Here is a 20011-nt window from a genome sequence, read left to right as displayed (position 1 = left end):
TCATTTTATTTAACGGACCAGCTTGTGTTCCGTAGTCTTCAGTAAGGCGGGCATTTTTTCCAATTTACTAGATCCCCAAATTACCCCAAGTTTTATCTTCGAATCATGTTAATAATGACGATATCTAATTAGTACTAATCCTGCAACTTTGATGCATAACTTGCCTGTCACCTGCATGGGTGAAAATGGGCTTGCTTATCAATATTTATATGTTTTGCCAATTTCCATTGAAAATACTGATTCTAACTGATTTATTAAATAATTTGAAAAGTGTCGATAAGTAGAAAGAACATCATAGTTAGTGTTCTGCAAAGCATGATAATGTTGTCGTGACATTGTAATAAATAAATACATAATCCTTTTTTGTCCTTATCACACCTTCTCACAACTGGAGCTGCGTAACTGAAAAGTCATCTAAAACGTTATCCACCTATTCCCCATAGTCACCCATTGAGTGGGGGGAAACTTCTCAAGCGAATAAATTGAGAACAGGAATTCCCCTGCAGGGAAGTAGGGAAGGCGTGTTGTAATTTACCGGATTCCACATGGCCAGGGCCAAATATGGATAAGAGGATAGGCGTGGCTAGTTCACAGGAGGATTTGCAGGGCGTCAGTTGAAATCAGAGACTATATTCTCGAGGACGTCTAAAAGTCCGAATTGCTTGCAGTTTTAAGATTTGTAAATATTACTGATTAGCCTGGCAAAATGCAGATTATGAGTTGTTGTAATATGTAACGTTTATTGATCGACCAATCTGCAACACAAGACCAATTTTAGGTTGACTCGAACGAACGCGCCCTTGTTGTTGGCTTGTGAGTGCGTAGTCATAGTCGTCGTCACTTTCGAGGGGAAAGTTGCTCTTTTTTCCAAGTTGTGCAATCTGTTCTTGACAGTGTGCAACACTGGACACTATCCACTCGCCTAGACTTTTCGTGGATATCAGCGAATCACTTCAATCGTAAAACATTTCTGTTGCAACATACCAACGTCTTGACTTCGAGAAACACAGCTAATCGGTTTGACATTTTTGTGCATGACCCTGCTCTGGAGATGCATGCAGTCGACTTTGTCCGAAAGCAAAACCATTTCCGTGGACGAGCTCACAGCCAACCGAACTTAGAAACTTGAGGAAGACAATGCAATAGTGAAACCGTGAGTATACCTGCATCGAATTCTCTGTTCAAGCTATAATATTGCATTGCGCATTCTCTCGCTTTAGGCTAATGTTATTTGTATACCCTCTGTTTACCTAACAAACATTTTGTGACTTCCTTGGCGGATTTAGCCAATGCTATCACATTATGTAACCACACGTTTCTACTTGATCGGGATTGTTATGGGTAGCTGCAAACAGTCCATATTTACACATAATGATCAAAATAACATCCGTGCAAAGTTACTAGTTTTGCAACAAAAAGTTCGCTTCGTACTCGTGGGAGGGGGGGATCCTCGGGGGGTGAAAAGTAGCAGCGCTTGTTTTTCCTCGCTTCCGGTAATTCTCGTTGTCAAACATGGCACTGTACACGCCTTGTTCTAGCTGGGACACTCTACTGGGAGCCGTATGTTCCATGGCCTGTGTTAACAAAACTTTTCATTACCTTGCTGATAACTTTTTAGGTGGTTATTTGACGTGTTTTCGGCTTATTGCATACAAGTACACTGTAGCAGTGTACCCCCTGACTCAGTAGTTTGACGTGGCTGTCACGCAGTATCAGGCCTGTAACGTTACTGTTTGAACTATCACCGTTGGGCAGTGGGATACCCGTTTAACTGTTGATAGCTACAGCCTATACCGCAAGTTCTTATACGGATGTTCTGACTAATTCCATGCTTCTGCATTAACCGTCTCTCACTTTCTCTCTTTCGACAATGAAGCCACAGTGCAGTCATTATAGAAGTAGACCAAAAACCCTTCTAACTTTGTAACGATTTGCGCGCTACGCTAAGCTGCATAGCTCTACTGTGGCACGCCAGATATGTTGATCCGAATTGCTTCTCTATTCATAAAGTAAAGTTAATAAAGTGTTTCATTTCCACCCATGGAAGTCAGAATATAATTTATGTGTTATAGAAATCACCCCGTGAGCCAACACTAGAAAGAGTTTTAGCAACTTTCCCGTACACTTGCGGTCTGTCTCCGACCATCTCCCCACCACCCTCTTTCTTTCTGACTCGATGCAATGATGGAGGCATGCAGTCTTCTTAGCGGTACAGTTCAGTTGAATGTACCTCTTTCTACATGACTAATGTCTTTCTCCCTCCCTCCCTCCCCATTTCTTGATGTTGTATATCACTTCAGTCGAACGTAGCACAAAACTGTTAGCCCAGTGAATTGACTGAATGATGTAGAAATTTGCCTGGGAAATATAGTGTTTTGAGGTTTTATTGCCTTTGATTATTTTTTATGAAAAATATGTTTTAACAGTGCTAGCACCTGCAGTACAAGCCAGCGGAAAGGAGAAGCCATGAAAGAAGCTGTACAACATCCAGGAGAGGTGTACTACAATGTGGGAAGCGCTGCGTTAGAGCAGGCGCATGATAACAATGGATCCAGAGTCCCTTCCAACGCAGAGGCCCAGGGCACTGCTGTTTTCAACCCAGAGAAAGGGCACCCAGGCCGGGGACATTTCTCGCAGGGTGGCCCTATGAAATGGCTGCACCAGGACGCTGTGCAGGCCCCGGGCTGGTCTCAGGCTGTTCCTAACATGTCTGGCTGGGGCCAGAACTTTAGCCCTTATCTGGCGGGCATGAGCGAGGCTCGGGGGCAGATGGTGTACCCCAAGCCGAACCACGATGGCGACGGGCTGCCACTAGAGAAGCCGCCTCAAAGCTCCAATGAGGCCTTCAAGGAGGCCCAGGCTCAGGCCCAAGCCCAGGCCCAGTCGAGAGGCCTGGAGTGGGATCAGCGTGCGACAACTGCCGCCATGCGTCACGCCCAACTCCAGGCCTTCCAGCAGGGTCACAAGCCTAGCGAGCTGCCGTCCCAGCCGCACACCATCCGTCCCGGCATGCAGGGCTCCATGCTGCAGCCGTTCCAGCTGGCTTTCGGTGCCACCAAGCAGCCCGTGCCCTCGACGTACTACCAGGTCTTCCCAGGAAACAACGCCGTGCCCGGTATGCCGTACAGCGAGCAGCCCAAATCCCAGCACCAGTTGCTGCAGTTGCAGCAGCAGATGCAGCAACAACAGCAGCAGCAGCATCAGCACCGTCAGCTCCAACAGCAGCAGCAGCAGCAGCAGCATCACCAAATGCAGCATCACCAGCAACAACAGGCAAGACATCAGCAGCAGCATCAAATGCAGCAGCATCATATGCAACAGCAGCAACAAATGCACCAAATATATCAGCAGCAACAGCTGCATGAACAGCTGCAACAAATGCATCACTTGCAACAGCATCAAAAACAACAGCAACAACAACCAGTTCATTTACAGACATCGCCTCAGCCAAACCCGTCCCAGCAGGAGACTATACAGGCCCAGCCACATTCTCAGCCTCAGCCTCAGCCTCAGCCCCAGCCCCAGCAGCTAGACCCTCACCCTCCTCCCTACCAATCCGACAGCCAGCCCTCCAGTGCCAGTCCACCGCCCCCCCAGCTGCACCAGCCCCAAACCCTGGAGCCCAGACTTGAAGAGCCTCTGTCAGATCCACCTGCCATTCCGGAGCTGAGCGCCCCTTCCAAGCCTGCCCCGGAAACCCAGGAGCTGCCACTTCTCCCCCGTCGCTCCAGACGGCTGTCCAAAGATGGGCTCTCGCCCACAGCAGCAGCGCCATCCTCCGTGCCCTGGAACCAGGCCAGCAGGGACCCCTCAGGAGCCCACAACAGAGGGGAGGGCATCCAGGGGCTGACTGGAGGGGTAATCCAGAGCACCCGGAGACGCAGGGCCTCCAAGGAGATCAACTTGGAGACGCTGGCCCAGAAGGCGTCGGAGATGGAGTCACTTCCTGCAAAAATTATCAAGGTAAGAGTAACTGTATAACGTAGAGATGATGGGAGAATGTATGTTGTGTGGAGAATGTATGCATGTTTGTAAATCGTTCAGAGATGGTCCAGTATCTTTCTTGCTGCAACCAACTCCCCAAAATGCATGACATTCCATACATCTACGTTCAGAGGCTCAAAAATGTATAATTGCTGGTAATGCTTGTTTCAAAATCATAATAACAATGAGAAGCAAGCCAGTTTGGGTTTTTTCAGCTCAAACTGCATTTTTGTGCATTTACCCAAAGCAAAGGTTTTGAGGATTCTGAACCAGTTTACAGAAGACCTCCTATATGCAGCTGGTCCAAGTGATATATAGATGGTTGCATCACAACCAGCAGGGTTGCAGAATTCAGCTTAGGAATGTAGTTCTTGTCGGTAAAAAAAAAGTGCAAATTATTTTCTTTTTCCATATACTCTGCTGAGTGTACAGTCATTGTTCTAAATACGTTTTTGTTCAAAAGAACAGGTTGGATATTTTGACACACCTTTTGTAGATGATTATGTCAGCGATCCTATGTCTGAGCGGTGATAGTTTTACCCAGAAGAAGTATTACATTGTAAACTAAAACTGAAACGTGGAACTGGTTGAGTAAAATTGAACTCACAGGTGTGAGAAGGTGGTGTTTATTCAGTGGTTCCGAATGGCATTACATGCTGGCATATTGAAGTCCCTTCTGCGAGACAAGAGCAGCATATTGTGCCATGGCTCCATGTTGACCAAACACCTATTGTGTCACTCTGCCTGTAGGCTGGCCACAAAGTCCTGTTCCCCCTCTGAGAGGAAGGCAGTGTTTCACTGTGGGACTTCCTCATGGTCTGTAAACTTGTACATGTGAAACGTGCAGACCTAGACATCAAAGAGATGCATTGTGGACAGCTAGCAGGCTCTCATCATGAAATAAACACATACACACACATATTTTATACACACACTGGGTCCGAAATGAAAAAGGTGTTTCAACCAGGCACAAAAGAATAATATAAAATTATCTGTTTTTTGTTTTTTTTAATTAATTCAACTCCATTTTCTATGAACCAATTGTGATTCTTCATGCATCTTTGGGCAGTACGGTGGCTCAGTGGTTAGTACTGTCACCTCACAGCAAGAAGGCCCTGGGTTCGAATCCTGGTCGTTCCAGGTCCTTTCTGTGTGGAGTTTGCATGTTCTCCCCGTGCCTGCGTGGGTTTACTCCGGGTACTCTGGTTTCCCCCACCATCATAAAGACATGCATTGCATCGTATGAATATGAATGAATGTTGGTGGTGGTCGGAGGGGCCGTAGGCGCTGATTGGCAGCCACGCTTCTGTCAGTCTGCCCCAGGGCAGCTGTGGCTACAGATGTAGCTTACCACCACCGGTACGACTGTGTATGAATGACTACTGGACTCTGTAAAGGGACTTCGGGTATTTAGAGAAGTGCTATATAAGATTGAATTGAATTGATTGATTGAATTGACTAGTCTCTGTCATACTGAATGACGCTGTTCTGTTAAACAGACTTGTATGCACTAGCAGAGCTTTAATGGGTGAATTGGGTCCCACGGCCAAGTCTCATAGCATTCAACAAACATGCTAACCACAGTTTCTTGTGTATTTAATCAAAGATTTGAGTCAATAGTTATTTTTAAAACACACTACACACTCATGGCTGCCTGAAGGAGAAAACCACCACACTATGCAATTGAACCTGTAAACAAACAATCAATAAAAGCTGAAGTTCCACATCAATCTCCTTGCAGATGGATGAGCTCTCTACTAATAAGGGTTTAGCCTTTATTATAGCCAATGACATGAATCTGGCTACCCTTTACTAAATATATCTCACAATTCCTGTGAGTGGCGCATAGATAGAACGTTCTTTCAGCTGTGTCACCAAGTGTCGAAGTGTCCTTGAGCAAGACACTGAACCCCAAACTGCTACTGATGTGCAGGTTGGCAACTTGGATAGTAGCCTCTGCCATTGGTGTATGAATGGGTAGATGTCTGAGGCATTCATCTGTAAATCGCTTTGAGTGCTCTCTGACTAGAAAAGCCTTATATAAATGTAGTCCATTTACCATTTTCAGTTAGTAGCAGAACATGTAACTTCTTATGACCTTTCTTTATAAGATAAGAGCATCTGTGAGAAATACAAAACATATCAACCTTCATTGTAAATACAGCTGATAACAAGTCAGTTTTATAAGTATAAAAGAAAGTCATGTTTTTCATGATCATGATTAAAATGTCAAGTTAGTATGGCATAGTCACGGTCATTCAGTGCAACGAATGACAAGTGTAGCACAGCAGTGGAATTGTGTTGCACCGTATGACGGTGTGTGTTTCTGAATGGCAGACTTTCTACTGCAGAACATGTTCAGACATATCTAACAATAAAAATAATGACATTAATACATTTTTGGTGTCGTGCTGAATGACTGTTTTGGAACTAGAGATGTCTTTAAATAGTAAACTCACTTTTTTAAATAGTGTAGAGATGTACTAACCTTATTTCTGTGGTCAAGAGTCCTCGGGCAGGGGTCTTGTGATGACTGCAGCCACTTGATTTGATTTCAAAATAAGGGACTTTATCGTTGTCACATGAATGACAACTGAAGCTGTGCATATTTGGGACCAGTGTCCTAAGTAATATTGTATAGACATTTCTTACAAATAACTTGATGATGCAACAAACACCAAAAAGTTGAGTAATTTCATAGTGTTTTCACACCTATTAATACTTTTCTGTAATATTTATAGACTGGGAACAAAAAATTGTCATGTATTGTCTTTGACCCTATTCACACTCTCTCTCTCACACACACACACACACACACACACACATATATACACACACACACACACACACACTTTACCGATGCACTTTAATGGCCTCTCGGGTGTGTTCAGACCATAGAGGAGTCTTTGTAGGACGACTTCTCTGTGGTAAATTCATTGTTGATTAGCAGGTGTTAAGCAGTGAGAACTACATTCTGACTGGCGTGCACAGACAGTGTGTTTTTTTTTTTTTTCTTGTTTGCATTACAAGAAGACACACCCAGCAGTGAAGCTACTCCCTTTTTTTTCTTCACCCATTCCTTAGACAGGCCTGAATGCTTAGCTTCAACGATTGCATTGCAACTGAAAACACAATATCAACAGAGCAAGTGAGAGGATAGAGCTGCACAGTGAGGAGAGGGTGCTCTTTTCTGTCTTCTTCTGTCTGTGCATTTGGCTGTCAACCCTCAATCCATCCATCTGTTGCGTGCAGGCTATTTCTTTGTCCCTTTTCCCTGTCCCTGTTTCCCTCTGTATGCTTGTTCTGGCCTTGCCCTTGTGCTCCTGTGAAACACCTCTCCAGCTGCAGGCCTGTGTGTGTGTGTGTGTGTGTGTGTGTGTGTGTGTGTGTGTGTGTGTGTGTGTGTGTGTGTGTGTGTGTGTGTGTGTGTGTGTGTGTGTGTGTGTGTGTGTGTGTGTGTGTGTGTGTGTGTGTGTGTGTGTGTGTGTGTGTGTGTGTGTGTGTGTGAACATGTGTACAGGCAGCTGCAAGTCTGCACACCTCCACATTCCTGGAACCTCCCAAGGCTGTTCCCTGTAACAGGGTGGGAGGGGCCCCGTCGTGCAGCTCTGTCAGGCAGCCCTCCTCTCCTCCCCTCCAACTCCCCTGCGTTCTGTAAAACATGACACAAACCTGGTGCACCATGCAAATTAAGTCAAATGTGCAATTCTCTTTTTATTTTCAAAAACACCCACTCAATCACTTGAACAGACACACACACTCAATAGACAACACAACTGTGTAGGAAGCTATTAACAGCAGTGTTAATTTTTTGTCTAATTAACTATGCTGATGAGTGAGTGTCAAGTTCTTACTATTAGTCACTAAAATACCGTAACTTGCTTTGCTTGTGCCTGATGAAGCAGCTCTTTGGTAGCATCCTGAGTTGTTGGAACTGGTGCAATGTGACTAAAGACTAGTCATTACAGAAATGAGGCTAAGGTACTGATCACTGAACTTTTGCGTTCATGTTTTACACAAGCAAAGAAGTACTGTAGCTTTTACTTGTTAGCCTGTACATGGAGCTGGTGTGACATGCTAAGACAAAAGAGGCTAAAGATCAAAAGTTACCTGATCCGTCCCAGCAGCAGGTGTTATGTGCTCGGGGAGTGGCATCAGTGTCTGGCCCAGATTTTAAACTGCATTCTTCTTTCTTGCTCAGTGCAAGGATTGTCTGCTTGCCATCTATTTGTTGTTTCATGTCTCTTCTTTGCCTGATGCAGGTTCCTGTGTACTGCCCCAGGCAGAAATCCTAATATTTTTTTCCTGGTGGCAGGTTACCTATTTTTTTTGTGTGTGTATGTGCTTTGGTCATGTCATTTATTGAATTCATAACCCTCCTACTCTTTCGTCTCCAGTCTCTCTCATCCTCTCCTTCTGTCCAATCCACAATCCTTCTCTCTCTCACTTTCATTCTTCCACTCCGTCACAGGCTCTCACTTGTTTACCTCACATACATCTTTCTTTCTGTCTTTCACTGTCCCCTTTTCTCTACTGTCATCGCCCCCCCCCCCCCACGCTCTCCATTTGTCATTCCTTTCCTTTCTGCTCGTTCACCTCCCCTTCGTATAACAAGAAACAGCTTAACTGGCATCCGTTCTGTTACAGTGTAGCATAGCGATTCTGTAACACTGAGATGAGACCGATCTCTTCCTCCACAGTCGGATGAAGGTGCTCCAGGCAGGCAGGGTGTGGGAGGGGGCATGGTGCCGCTGGTCATCCCAGTCTCGGTGCCTGTCCATCAGGATCCTGCTCAGGGGGAGACGGGGTCCGGGTGGTCCCACGGTCGGGCACAAGAGACGGCAGGGCACCACTACCCCACCAAACACACACCCTCTGTCATTGTGGCTCGGCGGCGGTCACTGAAGAACCCAGCGCCTGGCGGCCTCGGGCAGGTGAGAGGCAATTGGGAACAAAAGCAATGCTATTTTTCTTATATAATCTGATAAAGCTCATAAAATATGACTAAATTGGTTCAACACAGGTCTGAATTTTTTTTTTATTAAAGTAGATGTTGATACTCTGGTGAGTTGGCTTCTGGTTACAGTGTTTTGGGTACAAAATACCTTGATAATGTAACCCTTGAAACATGTATCACTTCTGAGCTATCTTCTGAATTCGAAGTATGCATAGTACCTGAGTTAGTGAACTAAGATATCCCATTTTCTAAAAATAAATGGAAAGAAATTCCAATATTGCAAAATGTACTGTTATCACTCAAAGAAGTGACCATGACCGTCATATACTTTCTCATTGTCTTCATTTTCATGCATACTCACAAAAGCCTCACCACACTGTGTCTTTGTCCGCCCTCCTGTGCAGGACGAGGCGAAGGATGACGACGGGCCCAAGTCGAAGCGGCGCCCGCGGCCCGAGCCGCTCTTCATCCCGCCGCCCAAAGTTAGCAACTTCATCGTGCCGTCCGTCTACTCCAGCATCACGCCCTACCAGAGCCACCTGCGCTCTCCCGTGCGCCTGCCCGATCACCCGCTGGCGATGCCGCCCTACACGCCGCCGCCCATCCTGTCACCGGTGCGAGAGGGCTCCGGCCTCTACTTCTCCACCTTCCTCTCCTCTATGGCAGCCGGCTCGCAAGTGCTCCCGCCGCCCGCCACGCCCAAGTCGGCCACTCGCAGCCTCCTGCGCTCCGGTAAGTGACGTTTTAGTGGTGCTCTCTTCGTGTGGCAGTTAGCCTGTTTGTTTTTCAGTGTGTGTGTGGGTGGGTGTGTTTTGGATAGGCAGTCCTTCTGTTTTTGTTTGACTTTAATCTCTCTGTCTAACAACATTCTTCCCCTTATTTTTCATAGTATATGTGTGTGTGTGTGTGTGTTTGTGTGTGTGAGAGAGAGACAACGTGTGCTTTTGTGTAAAAGTGGTTTTCTGATTGCCCATTTGTCTTTTTGTGGTGCATCTCTCCTGTCTGGATTAGTCTGGATTCTTTTTTTTTTTTCTCCTCTTGACTACCTGTCCTTTTTATAAAGGCTTTGTATGTTTTGGAGTTTGCACCCTGTCTCTCTTTCATCTCTGGGTCTGTCTGTCTTTCTTTCCTGGCAGAACTTTTTTCTTTCCCATATCTCCACTCCTCCACCGTCTTTCAGTTTATTTATCAGTGTGTTTGTTTCCCCCTGCCTGGATTTGCCTGTCTCTTTGTCTGCTAGATGTGTCTGTGTGCGTCTGCTGGACATTAATCCCCAGGGCACAGACTGGGTCAGAGGCTTGCTCACAGACAGATACACGTCCACATGAATCTTATCTTCACTGAACTCCCTCACTCACTCACACTCTCTCTTTCTCTCTCTCTCTGTCTCCTTCGCTGACCTTTCTCTCTCTCTCTCCCTCTGTCTCTCCCTGTCTCCTTCTCTGACCTTCTCTCTCTCTCTCTCTCTCTCTCTCTCTCTCTCTCTCTCTCTCACACTGACCCTATTCCCCTCTCTCTGCCCTGGCTGTATTTCAGGCAGTTCAGACATCACCCCCCCTGTGCTCCCCCCATTCGGAGAGGCCACACCTGTCAGCCTAGAGCCGTAAGTAACAACAACAACGGTCCCCAACCCCCCACCCCTTACACATAAAACACATACATAAACACAGAGACAGGCACAGGGCCCTTGAACAACTGTCAGCAGCTTTTACTGCCTCACCACCCTGCCCTACCCTATCCTGCCCCCTAAGCTTTTACTACCCACCCACCCCCACCCTATCCTACCCCTTAAGCAAAAGAGGAGGCAGCATCAGGTTTTTAATGTAGCACAACTACACATGTGAAGCATGGTGACTCACTCTGACTTTCCACAGCACTCTCTCTGGCTATTACACACTCTCCGCTCACTCCACACACACACATTCACACACACACACACACACACACACACACACACACACACACTTCCTCTTGCCGTGTTTCTCAGACCAAATCGGTTAGGTTGATTTGTCGTCTGCTGGCATGACTTCTATCTCATAAAATTGTGAATTTTTGTCTGATTTATTGTAAACATCTTTCTCTCTTTCATTCTGTCTTGCCTTGTTACCTTACCTTATCTCAACACTTGCACACATGGACGCTGAAACCCTTACTCATCCTCCAAAACACGCACTCACGGACACATACACACTAACACACACACACACACACGCACACACACACACCTACACTCTCTCTCTTTATCTCTCTTAGGCGCATCAATATTGGCCTTAAGTATCAGGCAGAGATTCCGGAAATGCAGGATCGCTCCAGGGCCCAGCAGGACCCGCACAAGGCCAATCTGCTGTGGGCCCCACTCCAGGTATCCCCATCCAGCCGGGACCAAGACGAACGAGGTGAGACTAAGGTCAAGGTCATGACCCTCAAAGTCACTGTAAGGTCAGGCAATGTGTAAGTGGAGGAATAGACCTTAAACTCAAGTGATTGATTGTTTCTTAGGCCCTAATCAGAGTGCTGCTTTTGATTAAGTAGTTCTGCATGACGTTTTTATTGTGCTATTCAGGATTGGGGTTAAGAGGACTGAGAATGTGTCTAAAACCTGGAAATGACCCAAGGATTAGAGAATTCAAATATTTCCAAATGAATTACATATTCATCTGAGGTCAAAAAACTGTGACCAGATGTTATGGCATAAACCTTAAAACGCTGTGAATCGTCAGTTTCATCAATCAAAATTTTATTTCAACGGCCAAAGTGAATATGAGCCACTCCTGTTTTTTTATTGCTAGTAGTCACTGATCAGGTTAAAATAAAAGTAGAACAATTGTTTAGGCATGAAAAAACCTTGTAAGATAATATTTAAGATTCAATAGAGCCAGAAGTAGCACTTACCTTTCATCTGGAGATAACATATTTTTAATTTAGATTAGCAGTTTAAAGTCTAGAAGTTTGGTTCTATTTTAATCCATGGTTCAGAAAGTTATTTTAAAATCCATGTCTGTGAAAGTGCCTTCTGAGGTAAAAAGTAGGTTTAAAAGAAACAGTGTTTAAATAAATAAATACATTAATAAAAAAATGATTTTTTTTTTTTTAAACATTTTAAAAAAAGTATAATATTTTTCAAAATTCAATCAAGTCTATCAGATAAGGCAACTGTTAAAAAAATATTCTTGAGAAGAAAGAAACAATTTACATTACATGCAATCTTCCTGTCTAATCAAACTCCTGTGAAGTCCAAGACCCTAAAGCCCTTCACAAGTTTAAAGCCTTTGTTATTTACAACCTTCTTTCGAACATTATTGCCCTGTAAAAGATTAACATGCACATTACAAGACTTCCTGGAATCTCCAGTGCATGTACATGCTAAAAGTTTCAGCCATAGCTTTGGTAAGCCAGTAGGCTCTGGCCTTCACTCGGCTATTGAGCTGCACATTGCTAGGTGGGAGGCGAGAGTGGTGCTTCACTGCATACGGATGGCAGCAGCAGCCAACAGGCATTTGGTTTAATCCAAGCAAAAAACTTCCCCCTGAGCCAGTAACAATAACATATACAGTAACAATAACAGTGGAAGTGGATGAGCAGCAGTGTAAGTGCCTCATGAGCATCTGTCCTGGCTCCGTACGGATCCGATGGAGCATCGTTTGTTTTCTTAAACCTATTCATGCAAGCATGGACACACGGACACACAGATGCGGTGTGCGTGCGTGCATGCACGCACACGCACACACGCACACACACACTGAAACCTGCTCTCTTCTGCCCTCTAGTGGACGACCTAATGAGCTTGGCCTGCTCCAGCGTGCTGACAGGAGGAGGGACCAATCAGGAGCTGGCACTGCACTGCCTGCATGAGTGTCGGGGTGATGTCATGGTGAGCAGACCCCACTGCCCTGCAGTTTCTTCTTTTATTTTTTGTTACTTCCTCCCCCTGGCCCTATTTATTTCTCTCTGTTTCTCACGCACACTCTCTCTTTCACACCCATACACACACACACACACACACACACACACACACACTCATTTTATCTCTCTGACTCAGGTCGTAAATACATCAGTTAGTGTAGGTGTTTTCCCATGCAGCAGACTGGTTTTCAAGGGACTTCAGCCTTTAGTCATTTTGCAGATGACCTCACACACAGAGTGATGTACCAGACTAGGGGTGGGAATCTCTTGGGACCTCACGATTCGATTCGATTCCGATTCAGAGGTCAACGATTCGATTCTAAACCGATTCTCGATTTTAAACCGATTCTCGATTCTAAACCGATTATCGATTATCAATTCTAAACCGATAAAACGATTATCGATGCATCTCAATTTTTAAAACATTTGAGTTTGCTACTTAGAGTCTCAAATCACTTCCTACTTTGTGTTTGATAAATCAACAGATCTATTTTTTTATTAGAGAAAAAGTTTTTCCTTGTCACAATTATGACTTTCTATGAACAATGCAATAATCGATGCAGCTTGCATTTCAACACAAAATGAATGTGTAAAAAAAAAAAAAAAAAAAAAAAATATTTTTTTTTTTTTTTTTTTTTTTTTTTTAAATCGATTATGAACTTTTCTGAATCGAGACAGAATCGTTCTAAAGAGAATCGAGAGAAATCGAAAAATCGATTTTTTTTTTCCCCACCCCTATACCAGACCATGCATGTGGTTCCTTAGAAGACAGACTTCCTTGTTCAGTGACCTTGTCAGCAATGTTTGTCTTTCCTCTGTAACAGAGTGTCTTATGTTCAGCAGTATATGTACTGTTCAGTACATTTGTTTATGCTGTCCTCCTTAGCAGCAGACAGTGCAAGTAATGCAGGCTCATAACAGAGTTGAGGGGACATTGGTCACTCATTTTATTGTAAACGTCTTATTCTGGCATGAAGGTATAAAAAGTAAAGCAACCTATAGTGGTTATTGTGACAACATACACTTGTTTGTCAGTAACCAGTGAGTTTTGTTATTACCACCACCATCATCGTTGTTGTTGTGCTGTTGTGCCTTTCCCTCAGGAAACACTTGCCATGCTGTTGCTGAAGTGCCCCATGTTTCCTGAAAGCCATCCGTTAGCAGACTACCACTACTCAGGTGAGGGGCTGCACCACATTCGTACAGGCTGGGTATGGGCAGGTCACAGGTCAGGACACTGGAGTCATTTTTTGAATCTGCCACATCAGCGCAGTATGTAGTGCTAGTCACAACTAACGACTCCTTTTGGTGAAGCATATGGGATTGTATTAAGTATTGAAAACACTTTTTTTTTATTATTATTTTTTTTTTAAACAAAATAAAACGTTGGTGTATTTGCTTGCAGACACACACACACACACACACACACACACACACACACACACACACACACACACAAACAAACACACACACAGACACAGACACACACAGACACAGACACACACACACAGACAGACAAACAGACATCTACATGAAGTGTGTCCACATCTGTCCCCAGGCTCAGGTAGCTGGAGTCAGGAGGAGAAGCGCTACTTCAATAAGGGCATTTCAGCCTACAGGAAGGACTTCTTCATGGTGCAGAAAGTGGTTAGTAGACAGCTATTAACCGTTTGTTCTCATTATATATATATCTGTTTGCATATTGTAATGATCTGTCTTTGTGCGTGGGTTGATTTTTGTAGGTTCCTTTAGATTTACGCATGTGTTTTATTTTGTGTATGTGTGTACTAATTCAACGTGTGTGTGTATGTGTGTACTAATTCAACGTGTGTGTGTGTCCTCACAGGTGCGGACGAAAACGGTGGCCCAATGTGTAGAGTTCTACTACACCTACAAGAAGCAGGTGAAAATCACTCGTAGCGGAGTTCTCACATATGGCCCCCCAGACCCTGAGGAACGTAACGCAGAGGTCAGAAATCAAATTCACATTCAACGCCCCCACTTCTGCACAGGCTGTTTGTGGGGTCTTATTGTTTGTTTGATTTTTTTTATAATTTTTTTTTTAAAGTCTCACCTAACTGTGGGAATAATTTAAATGGCATGTGCTGTTGAATGATTAAAACGTTACTGTCTGCTAAGATGAGACGGGGTGCAGGGATATCTGATACCAGAGAAGCCACACCTCATAGATGACATCAGAGTGAACTAAATAGAAGAGCTCAGAGCGAGGTTCAAACATTAGGATGCTGTGTTCTCTCTCTCTCTCTCTCTCTCTCTCTCTCTCTCTCTGTGTCATGCACGCACACTCACTCTCTCCATTTCATTTGGGACCTTGAAAGAGTCAGAACTGAACCACTGTTGACCATGGGCGCCGTGCACACACACACACACACACACACACACACACACACACACACACACACACACACACACGTTGAATTAGTACATACATACACTAAGTGCGTGCGAGAGCCGCTGTGTGCAGATAGCGTAGAGCGGGGGAGTCCATTGGCCGACTCAATGGAAAGGGTCTGTGGTGGGCTCTGAGAACTCAGTGCACGTGTCCACACTACGGTGTGCTGAGACTTTCTTTTTGCTTAATGCTGTTCAATTAGTGTCCAGCTGGGTCTGGATCAATACCTATTTTAAAGTTGTGTTTCACATACTTTCTCATTTGTGGAATTAGATTTAAATTGATTAGAAGTTCCCTGGGTATTTATGTGCAGCAGAAGCTTGGCTGAGAATAAAACTAGCTTTGTTTTGATATTGATTTACTATGTAAGTATCCTAATCCTAATAAACATTGGCGCGTAGGTGTAGGTAAAATAAGTGAATGTATGTACACTAGACGGCATTGCCTTTTAAGATTAATAGAATGTAGGGGGGATTCAAGCAGTTGTGTTGACTGGAAGAATACAGATATGTAGCTTATCCAGTATCTTGTCCACCCTGAAATGTTTTCCTTAACGCACAAGGACGGGATCTTTCATTCTTGCATACTTCTACTTACTCATAATCCTTGCATTCTTTATATGCCAGCCAAAAATGGTACCTTCATTATGAAGTAAAACTCAAATTAGTGAAAGTCGTTTTAAAGGTTACATGTCAAGGGAATGTTGACATTATGTACAAATGAAATGCACTAATGAACTATATCTGAGAATAATGATCACCACATACAAAAATAATTAGCACTGTCCCCAGAACAAGGCTACTGAACATCCCTTTAACAACAGTTTAAACGCACACAGTGTCTTGTATTTTATTTTGTCCATTGCTTGTCCCCCGTCTGTCAACACAGAACATCCCCAGATGTCATGCTGCCGAGGAAGCTCAGGACAGCAAGACCTGGCATGAGTCACATGAGCGGACAGGAGAGTCGGGGCAACATAAAGGGACTCAGAACCTCCATAACTACGTCAACGTGAGTGACAGACTTTAGGTCCCCACAGCATGACCGTATTTGTTAGAGTGAGTGGTGCAGTTGAATATTTCATGCTGACATAGAAATTGGTGACATTTCAAATATAGCTTCTCTAAGGGCTTGGACAGGTCCTTTTGCCAATGCAAGAGAATTGGTAATGATCTGAGCTTCCTTCTTATTCACTTTAAGTTCAAAAGTCGTAGAATGCCGCTATACAGTCTCATAGTAATTTTTTACTTTTGTTGATTAATATATAAAACTTTGAGTTCACTCAAATTCCCTCTGAAAATGTTGGCCACAATGTGTTTTACATGTTGTACATTTATTTAACAAAGTAAGTGACCACCATTACAAAGAGCTCATACAGCCGCATATCCCAAAACCAACCCCAGCTGTGTTTGAAGCTCTGGTATAGTCATGCAGAGCTATGACGCATTACCTGATTGAGTGTAATTCATAAGACATAATTGAATGAGCTTTGATTCATGTTCCCTGGTGACTGTAGACAGGGGCGGAGTCTGTGATAAAGTTGGAGAGGGATGACAGGCAGAGGGAGGAGGGGCCTCCATTAGCACCACCCCCTCAGGCTCCACCCAGCAGTGTGCCCCGGAAGCCTCGCTCGGAACCTGCAGGGAAGAAGAGTAAACCGCCTGCAAAGCCTTCGCAGGAACCAGAGGGAGAGTTCCCCTGCAAAAAATGTGGCAGGTGTGTGTGTGTGTGTGTGTGTGTGTGTGTGTGTGTGTGCTTGTGTGCGTGTATGCGCACATACATATGTGCAGTTGGTATGTGTGTAATGGTTTGTGTATATTTTGTGTGTGTCAGACGGGTAAGTCAAAGAAAGAAAGAGCTCTAGCTGTATAGCGCCGAATTAAATTAGTTTTGTCCATAATGCACATTAATTATACAAGCCAACAGACACAAAGAGCACTCACTGACACATACTGCATGTTTTGGAACAAATGCCATGACAACCACCTCAGTATAAAAGTGGTGTGTAATTGGTGTAGAAAATGTTTTTTGTGGATAGTAGTTAGTCATTTGGTGCCGAGCCATGTGAAGCCATACAGATTATTTCACACACTGACTTCTGTCATTTGCCCTTTGACCCTCAGGATCTTTCATAAGGTGAAGAGCCGCAGTGCCCACATGAAAAGCCACTCTGAGCAGGAGAAGAAGGCCGCAGCCCTGCGCCTACGCGAGGAAGAGGAGCGTGCCACCGCCGCAGCAGCGTTGGCAGCGGCAGAGTTGGCCCGGAAACGGGCAGGAGAGGCAGCGGCCGCGGTAGCGGCGGCACAGAACGGAAGAGGGGAGGAAGATGAGGCTGAGGACGACGAGGAGAAAGGGGAGAGGAGAGGAAGGAGGAGGGAGCAGGTGGACAACAGCAGCGCCGGCGAGTCGTCAGAGACGGCAGAGGATGAGAATGATGAAGACTGGCAATGAGGGAGGAAGAGGGATGAGAAGGAGAAGAGACAGGGGGACGCACACAGAGAGGATACAAACAAATTTATACAGAGGAAGCAAAGGACAGAGTAAGACAGCCAGACCTTCACTGATATTCCCTCTCCCCCCATCTCTCTGCCTTTTAAAACTGCCCATGAGCACTGACTTGGACTCCAGGAGGGGGTTGGTGAAACTCACTTGCCCATAAGGCCCTACCCAACAAGGGCTCCTAGGACTGGGGATACATCGGTCACTCCTGTTCGCCTTTGAAGCCCAATTGTAGACCATCTTTGCCTTTCAGTCTGTAGCCTTCATATCACTGAACAGAAAGTCATATCAAACGAGACAAGAAAAATCAAGGACTTTTGTACTCCGACAGTACTAGCCACCAAACTGGGTGCCTTGTCTATTTTATATGTATGTTTTTTTTATTTTACTAGACAATCTTTATTTGGTATCGTTTCTGTTTTTTGTTTGTCCGCACTCCATAGGATTCAAACAAACGGGTTAAGCTGACTTTCTGCAGTTCACATGTTTAATTTGAGGAGTCACCATATATAGCACGTCTGTTTACACACGTCCAGATACTCTACACATTGTCATGTAGAGTACTTTGGAGGCCGGTTGAGATCTGCTTTCAGTCTTCCTGTTGTTTTGCGTTGTTTGGTGGTTATTTTTTTTGTGTTTTTTGTTTGTTTGTTGTTGCTGTTGTTGTTTGATGAGGTAAGGGCCTCAGCATGTTTCCTTCGTCCAAACGAGACTGCCAAAGTTGTTCTGATATCTAGGGGCACTTGAGTTTGTTCATTTAACTGTTCACTGTTATTAACAGATGAAATGATGCAATGAATTTTAGCTCGTTAGAGAGTTAAGGAAGAATGTGCTGGTACTGAAAGTGTTCACGTGTGTGTGTGTGTTTGTGTGTTTGCATGTCCTCAGGAACATAACCATGTCCGATATCGTCAAAGCAACTGTTGAGTGTTTTTCGTTTTTTATTCTTTGTTTGAACTTAAAAAAAAAAAAAAAAGAACACCAACTTTTTGTGCACATTGTTAGATTCATACTTAACGATTTTTAAACTCTAAAAAATATATATACTTATTCTATATGATTAAGGGACCTTGAAATGAATGTGTTTTTGACTATGAATTGTATATATGGTGTAAATTGATATATTTTAACATCCTCTATATTGTCAGAGGGCGTTTGATCAAATTGATTTTTTTTTTTCTGTTTCTTTTTTTTTTAAGAAAACAAATGCTATTAATCGCTTGTATAATCAACAAAGAACTGCTACTTGGATAGTGTTGTGCATTTTGATTAAAAGTCATTATCTACACTAGTGTTCTTGTGTCTTCATGACTCAGTCATTAACATGAACATTAGTGTCTCTAATGGACATCTGTCAAAGTTTACACTGAATTAGGTTTAATTTAGATTTGTTCCTTTCCATACAGGTACTTGCATACTGCTGAAGGTGAAATTCAGGAATTCTGTTCTTTAAGATCTCTGTGATATGTCATAACATTATGTGACTGAATCTGATCTGGGGTGGGGGCGGAGGGGTGACCCTGAGTTGTTAGTCTTGCTTAGCATGTCATAGCTGTCAACTCCTGTTTCCTCTGAAACTGATTTACACCTGAAATGACCAGTAGGGGGCAACAGAACTGTAATTTTGTCCTATGAACTAAATTGTTGCAGCAGGTATTTGGCAGATATGCACTTACATTAGAGAAACTGACAGTATGAAAATAGTGTTTGTAATGGAACTGATTGCAGGTCTAAACAAGGGCCTCATAATGACGTCACCGCTGTCATATTTTGCAGTCCTTTAAATGTTTGTTTTTTAGATAGCATGTGGCCACAGACCATAAACCTAAGGAGAGGGGCTGTTGCAAATCTGGGCCCTAGCCATCTCTGGGCTTATATATATATTCTGTCCTGTAAAAACTTGGGATACAGTGGGTGGGTAGGTGTTCTTCTAAACTGCTTACATATCCCTGGCACTGACACCACCTTGACAGCAAAGCACTTTTGGTAATTGTGAGGCAAGGGGTAGATTATGGGCATTAAAAACAGCACTGCATTTTATCACTAATCACTGGCGCTCTCCGCACTGACAGATCCGCTTTCTCGGTCCGTTGCCGCAGTGAGGCAGCGGCGGTGGGAGGTCGGAGGCGAGGAGAGTCCTTGCCAAGGCTACCCCAGTTGTGCCAGCAACCACTCAGAGATATGAGCGCAATAAAAGCCAGACTGCTTCCTCAGCGCATGTAGTTTAGAGCACATTCTGCGTGTCATCTCATGTC

The 20011-nt window shown here is 44.2% G+C and overlaps 1 protein-coding gene across 1 annotated transcript; it reads left to right on the top strand.

The window, feature by feature from the left end:
• The first annotated feature begins 561 nt into the window (after positions 1–561).
• mideasa (mitotic deacetylase associated SANT domain protein a) lies at positions 562–19042 on the top strand. Its single transcript, XM_031581222.2, has 14 exons — positions 562–609; positions 895–959; positions 2427–3963; positions 8685–8918; positions 9346–9673; positions 10478–10544; positions 11195–11337; positions 12709–12812; positions 13948–14023; positions 14403–14491; positions 14691–14813; positions 16146–16268; positions 16774–16973; positions 17381–19042. The coding sequence occupies exons 1-14, from the start codon at positions 562–564 to the stop codon at positions 17706–17708; spliced, it is 3465 nt and encodes a 1154-aa protein (XP_031437082.1). The 3' UTR covers positions 17709–19042.
• Positions 19043–20011: the final 969 nt, after the last annotated feature.

This window comes from Clupea harengus, chromosome 15, assembly GCF_900700415.2.
Source record: "Clupea harengus chromosome 15, Ch_v2.0.2, whole genome shotgun sequence".
NCBI classification, from domain to species: Eukaryota; Metazoa; Chordata; class Actinopteri; order Clupeiformes; family Clupeidae; genus Clupea; species Clupea harengus.
Note: the sequence above shows the minus strand (reverse complement) of the source record. Positions and strands in the feature narration are given on the sequence as shown.